Source organism: Leptonychotes weddellii, chromosome 2 (genome assembly GCF_054177405.1).
Source record: "Leptonychotes weddellii isolate Sample4059 chromosome 2, ASM5417740v2, whole genome shotgun sequence".
Lineage (NCBI taxonomy): Eukaryota > Metazoa > Chordata > Mammalia > Carnivora > Phocidae > Leptonychotes > Leptonychotes weddellii.
The window spans coordinates 124,744,106-124,756,368 of record NC_138370.1 but is presented as its reverse complement, the minus strand read 5'-3'; the positions used below and the strand labels follow the sequence as shown (position 1 = coordinate 124,756,368).

At 39.7% G+C, this 12,263-nt stretch overlaps 1 protein-coding gene and 1 pseudogene across 1 annotated transcript; one reads left to right on the top strand and one right to left on the bottom strand.

Annotated features, from left to right (window-relative positions):
- Positions 1 to 3,024: 3,024 nt before the first annotated feature.
- Positions 3,025 to 11,088, top strand: EPGN (epithelial mitogen). Its single transcript, XM_006729815.2, has 5 exons — positions 3,025 to 3,192; positions 3,772 to 3,861; positions 7,327 to 7,447; positions 8,178 to 8,330; positions 9,724 to 11,088. The coding sequence occupies exons 1-5, from the start codon at positions 3,150 to 3,152 to the stop codon at positions 9,776 to 9,778; spliced, it is 462 nt and encodes a 153-aa protein (XP_006729878.1). The 5' UTR covers positions 3,025 to 3,149; the 3' UTR covers positions 9,779 to 11,088.
- LOC102739858 (ubiquitin-ribosomal protein eS31 fusion protein pseudogene) lies at positions 4,789 to 5,332 on the bottom strand (annotated as a pseudogene).
- Positions 11,089 to 12,263: the final 1,175 nt, after the last annotated feature.

Genomic DNA, 12,263 nt, shown 5'->3' with positions numbered 1-12,263 from the left:
AGCACCTGGCGTGTGCTACATGCTTTATTTTTTTGTTGTTATGGACAGTCTCCATTTGATAGATGAGGAAATTGACCCTTGGGGTTATTAAAAAGCCTCAGCCAGGGCCAAATGGATAGTGGACGTGGAATTCAAAGCAAGGTCTGGATTGCTGTGAGCCAGAGCTCACTCTCTTGTCATTACATCACGCTGCCTCCCTCAGTGCCTTTCTCCACCTGGAATCCTTTCTCTTATTACACATCTAAATCTTCCTTGTTATTCCAGGTTCACTTCAAATGAAACTCGTCCATGAAAACTGGCATGAGTCCCACCCCTGAACTCCCACAGCCATTTCTGCACACATTCATGGCACTTCTCAGTTCCTACCCAGTTCTGTATGTGCTTTCCTTAACTCCCTTCAGTACCCTGAAGTCAGAGTCCATGCATGATTTGTCTATTTGTCTTGCTACCACCACATCCAGCCCAGGGCCATGGATGTTGCAGGCATTCAATACTGAATGAGTGAATGAATGAATGGCAACTGCATCCATGAGAATTACAGAATAAGTTTAGAGAGAGAGAAGGCCATGGACGGATGACCATTTCCCACCAATGTCTAGCAACAGATTTTTGTTGAGTTAGTGAGAGAGCAAGAAAGAAGGCAAAGAAAGAAAGGGAAGGGAGGGGAAAGGAAGACTTTCAGAGATGCTTATGATGAGAGAGACGAGTAAATTAAAGAGACAGAAAAAGTGGCAGAAGGGAAGAATGACAGTGGAGTGTTCTTAGCCTTCTTTCCCCTTTCTCTTTCTAACATGCTCCAGTGTGTATCAAGAATGAGTGACGATATCAGTGAGACCACCTTACAATGCCCCTTCCCCCATTCTTCAGGATTGGGAAGGGACTTTTTGTGAGAGGATTGAGGAAGGGAACACAGGGGACTCTCTTAAAGAGAGTTTAAGTGGGATCCATTAGTATGAGTCCCAGAGGAAAGACGCATGTGGGCTGACTAGAGCTATTTTCTGGTGTAAGTCTTTAGGAAAGAGGTAGGTGAGTTTCTGTGTTATGTGGCCTAATTCACCAGAGTGGGGAAACATCAGGAAAGAGCACAGGCCATTCTTCTCAGCCCAAATGTGAGTGAAAGCCACAGTTGATTTAATATTTAGATTCTTAGGATAGAGGTAATGGATTTAAAGTTTGATTTTAGGAGATAAATCAGAGAATTCCTCCGAGATCAGTATACGGATTCCTCCTAGAGAACACAGCTGGGGAAGTAGAAAGGACATGTGACCTGGAATCCAAACACAGATTCGAGTCCTGACTGTAGGGCATATCCTTTGGTACGTCACTCTTTTGAGTCTCCATTCCTCAGTTGTCATAAGGGAAGAGAAATAAGGCCTCTTGTTTATTTCTTTATTCACTCAAGATGGATTCGTTAGGTATATACCATATGTTAGGCACTGGATTTGTTGGGGCCAGGATTACTGAAGAAATAACTGGGAGGTGCATGAAAGCCTTCTGCAAAATGCAAAGCACTCTGCAAACTCTAGTTAACAGTTAACAGCCAAGATGGCTGTTGTACTATGTCCCCGTCTTACAAATAAAGATATTTAACAGTAGTCCTAGTATGTCCCTCCAACAATTGCAATTGGTCATAATGGTTTATTTAATCCTTTGCAAATGTTTTTCTTCTTAAATTCACAGCAGTGGTGCAGAGGATGACTGTTTGATTTATAATTCAAATATTATTTTCCTGGGAAAAATATTATCCAGAAATTGTCTTAATAATGAACAGTTAAAAAAAAAAAACCCACAAAAGTAGAAATACAAAATGTAGGCTTGTTTAAAGTGAGCCAAGTGCTGTATATTCTTTTAACTTTAAAATGATGACTCCTTTGGTGATTGCCCAAGTTATAATGAGTTCAACAAGCTCATTCTTGTGTGATTTCTGAAGCCAAATTCATATTTCAATAGTGAAAGAGATCCTTTCTGGTAAAACAAATTTGCTGAATGGACACGATGCAAATGATAACCTATCTTGACTTAAACAGGTTTTCAAGGTCCGGAAAATATGAGCAATTGAAATTCCTGGTAGAAAGGCAGGACACCTCAGTAAAACATGTTTATATAGGTTCTTTATAATAATTTGGGGCAAGTGAAAATTTATGGGAACCTCCTACCGTCACAAAATCTAACAGCAATAATCACATCTTGCCCTTTAAAATGGCATTTTAATAATCATAACTAGATTAACAGTGAGAAAAATTTGAATGTCGTGTTAAAACTTTCTGTTCGTTAGACATACCAAACCTAAATACTTTCATTTTATCTTAGTGGAGATGGCATCATCCTCCTCATCCTCATCATTCTGGTACTTTACTGGTTCTCCCTAGCCAAGTCGCTGGAGCACAGACTGAAGCATTGTTGCTCTAAGGAAATTGGCAGCCCATTCCATTTACTCGGAAAAATCTTAAATGGCAGAATGACATAAAGGCAAATGTTATGCTATTAAAAATAATTATTTTTACAGAACTGGTAGTAGCAACACAAAGTAGCAAAAAAATAAAATGGAATATGAAACCTCTGCTGTTACCCAAATTTCATTTTCTCCCCTGCCGTTTAAATTACAAAATACCTTGATTCACGTGCAGTCCGTATGAGAGGTGGTGTAACTGAGAGGTGGTGTAACATAATCGTGTATGTAAAAGTACATACAGTTTCAGGGATGTTTGATTTATTGCCCGGTGATGCTGTTTCCTGGTTTGCAAATATCAGAACTCCCCTTTGCTGGAATCCTATGTAGGTCACTAGCCACTTTGGAGCTGGTACAAGTCTGTTCGCAGCAATGGGGCCTTCCCTGAATTTAGATTCTTTTTTGTTGTTTTAAGTACTTTTACATACACAATTATGCCCACAGGTAACAGGAAACCAGTGTTTCAAAAGAAAACTTGATCACATTGCTAGATAACATTAGGTATCCTAAACAAGTGTGTGAGCGCCTCGAGGGCTCTACCTACAGCTGCTGCCAGAAGTACATATTTTTTTGATTGGTAAGAACTGGCAGATGACGCTTCATGAAATATAAATGCAAGAAAGACTCCGGAGAGCTCAATAAAAACCTTCCACCTGTCAGTCTCGGAGGATAAGAAAGATACTGTTAACAACAGCAGGAAATGGCTTTCGGAGTTTCAATATCAGTCTATCTCTTATTCAAAGGTAGGTAGTTCCTTTTTGTCTTGTTAATTTTGTATCCGTGTAAAATATGAATAGAATTTGTTTCCTCTGAATTAATGAGAAGTTGGCTTTTAACGCCGTTCTTCACGACAAAGGACAGAGCAAGGAATCTGTGAATTAATTGAGTTTCTTATGTAATGCAGGTTTGGCTCCTAACAGATGGTGATACCCCCTTTTTTGAGACCTGTCTGCTTGCTTGATGCAACTGAAGAGCAGTTGATACATTTTAACTACTGTGTCACTGCATCCTTGTGATTGAATTAGTATACCCATGTATCCACTTTCTCGTAAAAATGTATGTGTTTCTACTTTCTGTAATTATAAAGTAGTCCCTGGAATTGGTATGGATGAGAAACTGTCAGGAAACTGCCCCGGTCAGGTTTTGGATTTCAAATGTAAATGAACTGAAAATAGAACACAGGTGGGAATAAGTAGACTAAGAAGGACTTTTGATCCGTGGCTTGCACATAACTTTCGGTCTGTCGCTTGCATGTAGAAGGCGGCTCACCTGCTAAAGATGCCTTTCCCCTCTCTCCCCCCCGCCCCCACCCCTTCATACAGCAGTGACAGCCCTGACTACAGAGGCAGCCGAGCCGGGGACACCCCCAATCACAACCCAGCCAAGTAACTGGACAGTGAACAAAACAGAAGGTATTTTCTTCACACTTGTGTATTTTAAGTGCTTTTTTTCCTCTGTTTACCATTTGAGAGATATTTGGATTGTGATCAAAAGCAACATTGGAAATTTTGAAATATATATTTTATTATTAATCGACTCTTCTGTTAAATGGAAGTGACAGGTAAATGTGCCATCAAAGAATTGCCCTTCTAAAGGGGCCAAGTAAATGAGAGATACAGAAGTTGTCTTCAGTTACGGTCCTGAATGTGAGACACCCCACATTTTCTGCCTGACCCCTGCTCGGTTCCCAATAACCCATGTGTGTCGCAAGGTGGTTCGTCCCTGTTCTGGCATTCTTGACGACTGATATTTTGATATCATCTTTTATTCTGTGACCATGACTTTGCAGCCAAAGAAATTATGACATGATGAAGCCTTAATCCATCTTTGGAAAGCCCTTTTCTCTTGTTTTGTTTTGGGGGGCTTTTGTTGTTGTTTTAGCATATGCTGTATTTATTTCCTAACCACTTATACTTAATTTTGGTTGTTGATGGTGATGATGTATTATCACTATTACTATTATTATTAGAATAGCTTCTGGCTGTTGTTGAGCATCAGTATTTTTTTAAGCCTGTTTGAACTCTGGGAGGTGAACTTGGAAAACTTGTTACCTGCCACGACGTGTGTACCGGGTAGTTAGGATTCTCACACAAATCACTATCCCCTCTTGTGAAGATTGGTGATACGACATAGGACAGAGAAAACAGCATATCTTGCTCTCAAAGTCAGGAAAATAAAAGATCAAGTCAGATGGTTTGTTTCTGAATATGAAGGCTAGTATTATTTAAACATTCCTTATTTCACCAATAATTTTAAATTAAAAAGAATTTACTTAAAATATTTTGCCCATTTGAGTGTTTTTTGTTTGTTTGTTTTTTAGTTCATGTCTTTTATTATTAACCCATATACAATTACTTGTCTTCTGGTTTGTTGAAGCAATAAGTCAGACAACATTTGCCACAATAATGTCTGTCGAAGTGGCTAGCCATGAAAACTCCAGCACCACACTCATCTGAAGGGCACTCCCGACGAAGGCGACTGATTTTGCCATTCTCATCCACCTTATAGTATTTCAGGACGGCCAGTTTAACCTTCTTTCTCTTATGCTTATTCTTCTTGGGAGTGGTATAAGACTTCTTCTTCCTTTTCTTAGCACCACCACGAAGTCTCAACACAAGATGAAGAGTAGACTCCTTTTGAATGTTGTAGTCAGACAAAGTGCGTCCATCTTCCAGTTGCTTGCCAGCAAAGATCAGTCTCTGCTGATCAGGAGGAATTCCTTCCTTATCCTGAATCTTGGCCTGTACATTTTCTATTGTACCCGAGGGTTCAGCCTCAAGGATGATGGTCTTCCCCGTAAGGGTTTTCAGGAAAATCTGCATCTTGGCGGCGGTTCCACCTGCAGCTGAGGAAAAGGAAGTGAAGGGTCAGACGTGGGAACATAAGAGGGCCTGCCCATTTGAGTTTTAAATATCTATCCATTGACAAGACAAAATCTGTGTGAGCTTTAGAATAATTTTTAGCCAAACTTCTTCGTGTCTTCTGAGCCTTTGAGCCAAGAGAAAAGATCTGGGAGATAATAATGTAGAAAATTCAAGAACAGTTTCCCCTCAGTGACTGACTTCGTAACAGTGCACCCAGCATCACCTTTTTACTTCCTTAATAGTGAAAGTCTTCCAAGTTACAGAGAATAATAATAGACAACAGGGGACTGAATATATCATCTCTACAGTTTTCCTTTGCTTTCTTGATGGAGAGCTTCAGTTTCTCCGTTTTTAATTTAATTTAAAAATCTACATCCAATATCTTAGGAAATTTTTCATAAACTTGTAACTAATATTCTTCTCCTTAGGGGAAAGATGAGGCTCTCTAGTATACTGTTTCCTTGAAGATGTCTTCTCTCAGTTCTCACATTTTCTAGCAAATCCTGGTTCAGGCTTGGCTAATTCAATTGATTTAGTCTTGAAGCAGGAAGAACCCAACACAGTTTATAATGGGAAATTCTTACTGGCTTAGAGTTAATTATTAAAATGAGATACTAGATTCACAACACCACATTCAACAAAATGAAGGTGAATCTTCAGGTAATATTGTGTGTTCTCAACCAAAATGAAGTTATATAACACAGTATCCTATTGTGGCTTAGTACCTAAGATTTAGTATTTTCAATATAAGAAAAATACACCTTTTTAGATCGTTTTCTTCCCTAAAAACAAATAAGTAGGATTCTGTTCATCTACTTAGCTAGCAAGGCAAATGTGGTATGATATGATAACGAAAGATGGGGAAATACGTTTATTCATAACAATGATGAAATAAAATGCCACTAATTCTGCTTGGGACAAGTTTAAGAATCGGTAATTAGATTTTTACCAGAAAGGACTCAATTATTCAGCTTTACCCAAGTGTCATCCCCACTGCATATACCCCAAGGATGGCATAGGTGTATGTCTTCAGTACATCAGGGAACGAGGAGTAAGCATCCTGAAATGTATATATTTTGCCAAAGGGAATCTTCCGGTAGAGACTTCTGGACACTTGACCACAGAAGTTTTGCCAGATGCAGTCATTTGCATGGTGTTAGACTTCAAAACCCAGATTTTCTCATTCTGTCTGTCTCGAGGGCTTTCCCCATTATCTCATAATGGCTCTTAACTGAGTACAATTTCCAATTAATATTCAAAGGTGTTGTCTCAACTATGTGAAGCTTGAGCCATAACTTGTTTCTGGCTTCTTTTTTTTTTTTTTAAGATTTTATTTATTTATTCATGAGAGACAGAGAGAGAGAGAGAGAGAGAGACAGAGGCAGAGGGAGAAGCAGGCTCCCCGCGGAGCAGGGAGCCCGATGCGGGACTCGATCCAGGGACTCCAGGATCATGACCTGAGCCGAAGGCAGTCGCTTAACCAACTGAGCCACCCAGGCGCCCCTGTTTCTGGCTTCTTGTATAGGTCATGACAATTCCTCTTCTGAAATCAGGCACAGGGCTCCCTTTACCATTACCTTCTCAACTGGTAGTCCACAGAAGAGGAAGCGGGGAATTTTCATCTTCTCAAGTTCATTATCTCTGTAAATCCCAATTTCCTAAGTGCTGACTTCTCAGGTGTAAAGGGGAGAATTAAAAAAGGAGAATCAAGGCTAAAACGAGAACAAATGCTGCCACCTTTTGGCAAACTGGTATCTCTGCCTCATTATGTAGCTTCTAAAGAGCAGAGCAATCATCAATGCGCCTCCACCCCCCTAATTAGTTAGTGATATGTCTAAATAATATTAACCCAAACTTTGGACTATAACCTGCCGACGGAATCAGTCAATAGTTTAAAAGGCAGAGCACCCAAAGAATATTCTTAAAATTAAAGATCTCTTTACATACGTGTAACAAATCTACTATAAGAGTGTGACCCACTTCATCTGTTAACATTGTATGTCCTTTTCCTAGTTGACTACACAGAAGGACCCATAGCCTTGAAGTTCTCACATCCTTGCCTGGAAGACCACAATAGTTACTGCATCAATGGTGTTTGCGCATTCCACCATGAGCTGGAGAAAGCCATCTGCACGTAATTGCAAAGAACTTTCCAAGTCCTAGAGATGGGAGGAGATGAACTTATGTTTCACATGTTTCTATGCGGTTCACATAGTCCCTTTCCACACACCTCTCTCTTATCTAGTACAAAGGGTACATCATCTGAACATGACTCACTGTATTTGAATATCTAAGGAGTGTTTTCCTAAACTACCTAACCCTCATTACTCAAAAACAGGGTTCCCACATTAGCAGCTTCTAGGTAACCTGGGAGCTTGTTACAGATGCAGAAGCTTATGCTCCACTCAAAACTACTGAATCCAAATGTGCATTTTAGCAACATGCAAGGATGATTCTGAGTTTTCTCGGGGTTGATTATAGGATGAGATGAAATAGATTATAGCAAACACATTTCAGGAATATAAAGTTCTAGAGAAATTAAGTACTGTTTTTATGATCATTGGTTTGCTAGGCATTCTCCTATGAAAGACTAGATTAACAATTTTCTAGATCAACTCATGCAAGCAGATTACCTTCCCCTTCTACCCATGAGGGAAGTTACATTAATATGGGCCCTTAATGAATTGATTATTGTGAAATACATAGCTTCTTCAATACATTTAACAGTTGGCTTTCATTTGGCATTTTCCTCTTTAATTTACATTACTTTCTATTGAAATTTTTATTCTTTGAAATTGGTCATTTCTTTCTATTTCTACCACTATGAGTTTTAAAATTATGCATTCTTTTCTTTTTTTTTAAAGGTGTTTTACCGGTTATACTGGAGAAAGGTGTGAGCACTTGACCTTAACTTCATATGCTGTGGATTCTCATGAAAAATACATTGCAATTGGGATTGGCGTTGGATTATTATTAAGTGGTTTTCTTGCTATTTTTTACTGCTACATAAGAAAGAGGTAGGAAAAAACGAAAATAGGAAGTGACTGGGCACTTGTTCACTTGATGAATATTTATTGAGCCCCTACAATGTACCAAGCACTGACATGTGTAATTGTTTAGTGAAAAATGGCTGCAGATCTGGCAATTTCCTACATATTTGTTTTGATGCTTTTTCTTATAAACACAGACAAGCAGTAAAAATTTACCTGCAATTGCACTAGAATAGCTCCGATTTACAATTTCTCTTCATCCTCATCTCTGTCTGCCCACATCAAAGTTACAGGTAAGGAGGACAGTAAACCCCACAAGAGTAGAGAGTGTATCTTGTTCACGGTTATATATTCAGTGCTAATTACCATGCCTGGCACACAGTAGTCACTCAGCTAATATTTGTTGAAGAACAAATCAAGAAATGAGTATTAAATGAATGAAAATGTATGGCAAACATTTTCTTTTTAGACTTCAGCTGAGGGTTTATTTGGGAGATTCTGTCTACTGCTAAAAGCCTAAGAAAATAAGCTTGATCCACAAATATAAATTACTTGTGTTATCCACACTGGTAATTTTTTCTTAAATCCATGTAACTAGGATAAAGTCAAGAAATAATGTGAGATACGTTAAAGAAAAAAGTGCAAATACATTTCCTTTGCTGTACCTTATTAACTGAGTTGCCATTTTTTAAATGACCAAGACTGACTGTACAAAATAAAAGTTTGTTTGCTTAATAACTGCATCGTAGAAGAACATCTGTTATGTCAGTTGTAGGTCAATTGGTATAAAATCTATTCTATCAATTGATATTGTTATATCAATTGCCTAAGAGACCAAGAAAGAAAAAAAAAAAAGGAAGTAAAACCTTTTAATGTTAACAAGACCACTGTGTGAGGTCAGGTTCCTCAGCAGCCAAACCTAAGATGGGGATTCTTGTGCAAGTCAATGGCTGAGGGAGTTCTCTAAGGTGAACTCTGTAATGGAGTAAGAAAAACTAGAGCAGAGTATGAAGGTGAGCAAAGACGTGGCTTTCGCCAACATCTAGCCTTGGCCCAATTCCATAGGGAAATCTAGAATATGAATGGCATGGCAGATGTCTCCCATGAGGGCGAGGGATCTTGGTTTTAGTGCCCTGTGTCATCAAGCATGGGTGGCAGGATGCTCCTGGTGGGAAAGGGGGCAAGGGCTTGGAATCTCCCAGGAATCTTCAGGCTAAGTGCTCTGTTGGCCAAGGGCAGTCCTCTGGAGAAGGATGCAACTGTGAGCCTGTTAACAGGTGTAGCCCCTGGGGGGTGGGTCCACCCCATGGATTTGGGGTGGGGCACCAAGAGCAATTGCTATACAAGAGCATATATACCATTCTCCATAAACTATACAAACAGCCATCACATTCACATGGAAACCAATGTTCTGTTTTAGGTGTCTAAAATTGAAATCACCTTATAATATCTGTTCCGGAGGGAGACCACTGTGAGGCCTTTGTCAGAAATTTTCATGAGGCATTTATAAAAATCAGCGGGCCCCAAATTGAAATCTTCAAATGAAACAACAAAACTTCCCAAGCTGACTGGACTGGAAAATAATGGAAGTTGGGATCATGATGAAATGAGAGAATACCTGGATGGGAGAGAATAAATTTCAACGTTGGTCTTCGGACTTTGCCATCGTTAGGGTGCCACGGGAGCCGAGTGAACAAGCTACAGTGACAGAAGTCAAGTTCATAGTCCTACTCTGGGCTGGTTGCAGTTGCTGTTGTTGTGTGGTTATTGTTCTTACTGCAGAAGGACCGAGTTTCAGGCCTCTGACTGTGTCAGATGTGAAGTTTCATGGGAATAATTATCAACCTTGCAGGAAGCCAAAGCAAAGCCAAGGTTGGGTTCTTCATGTACTTGCTACCACCAGTATTTTGGATCACTGCTCTATGGACCTGGTCCCAAACATGCTGCTTTCCTGGTGTCTAAAAGAATGTGATGTCAGCTGTTCGGATGAGGTCAGTGTTACGGCACCTCTGGGACGCAAGCATGTGCCTGAAGTCTAAACCAGAGAGAAGAACACGGAATGTCCAAGGCAAACACGAATCATGCCCAGCTTGTGACAACACTATGTAGCCTTTATCTGTGAAATATGGAATAAGCTAAAGAGTTTTTGATGACTGAAAGCTATCTGGATATCGAGTCCTGTAGGTGAAATTTCTGTTTCTGCATGGATTATAAAACTTTGTGTTGGACTCATGGGTCCCCTAACGTTTATGCTCATCACCTCTTCCTGATGTTAGTGGAACTACCTGGTGACTACCCATTTTGACTGAAATTCTAGAATTCTACTAATAAATAAAATTTGACCATTGGCCCTGACATAGAAACTGAAGAATTGGACATAGGAATTTTTTCACCAGCCAACAGCATGTGGAAACTTTCTTTACCATTTCTGAATACTTGATAGCAGATTTGCACAGAGCGAGAGAAAATGGAACAATGGCAGAAATACCTACTTGGGAATTAGGGTCCTTCCTCTTTAATCCTATTTCTTCCACATAAGTCGAATAGTCTTGTGCAGGTCCTTTAATTTCTTTGGGCTTTGGTTTTATTTTCTACAAGGCCCTGATAGCTTCAAAACTGGACAATGGGTCAAGAGAAGTTCTTCCATGTTTGTTCTGCAAGTGGGATTATTCTCAACCCCAGGCCACCTCTAACCCCCAAACACACCACTGGACATCCTCTTAGGTGTATAGTTTAATGTGTGGTTTGTAGAATAATAAATTAAAAATTTGTTTTTCAAGGAACTGAAACAGGAAATTAAAGAAAAATGATATCTACCAAATTTTCTTTTGGATTCAATCTAAAACTATGGACTTTCTTTTCTCTATCCTGACGTAGATAAGCAATAAGTGAAACAGGTCTGATCACAAGGTGGGTTAAAAGAGAATCAAACACGAACGTTCTTACGATGGTAACAAGACTTTCACTTCTAATAACTTTCCACTCACTCCTAAACAAAACCTTATATTCTGCTTTCCTTTGAGTAGAAGGTATTTCTCCAGCTTCGTTTTTCCTCCATAAGGAATTTCATGCAGATGAATCGCGCTTGTCAGCACTTTCTGCTTGTCCTCACAAACTATGCAAAGGTTACATCATACCAAAAAGTGGGGAGGTGAAGGATCCTCCCAGTGACTCCAGCGACCACGCCTAGAAAGCTATGCTCTTCCTGGGCATTTCAAAAAGGTGTTAAAAAGCTGGGGAGAGTCCAGGAAGAAGCAGTAAAGCTTAATTAACACTGCCTCTTGATGAAAGGAAAGAAGAATTAATGCTGGAGTCTGGGGAGGTGATAACCTAAAAAGTTATAAATATCTGCTGTCTATAAATATTTCTAAATTGTAAGCACGATATAACTGAAATTAAATAACACCAGACAGAGAATTAAAATTTCCAGATTGCCAAACCGAAACAGAAACCAATTGGGAATCAGGTTTTTTTCACTGGAGAATAGGATGCATGAAGAGTAGAAGATCCTCCCATCCCCCATGAGACTGCAGAAATTTAAAGTGTGGCTTATGAGAAGCCATCTGTTCGTGGTCCATCATGCAAAATAATCTTCAGGTCCCATGATGCCTAGAATTGATTTTGCAGGGAGGGATGAATCTCGGGCATTCCTATGGCAATGTTTACATATGTAAACGGGACTCCAGTGAGAAAATGCATACATACAAGATGTTCTGCAAACTTTCCGGTCTTTTGTTTTTTTCCCCGTGTGCAATAAGACCCCGAGAAACGTCTGCCAGGGAGGCCCTGTGTCAGCACTGCATTTTCAGCTCTCAGTCATGAATTATTAGGTGCGGTGGATCATCTAGGAAAGGAACAGGAACATGTTTCTGGCATCTTTGACTAAAACAACCCGGATAAGGGGGCTTCATCGATTTTGCTCAATTCCCATTTTGTCTTCTTCCTGTGTCTATCCTTCCA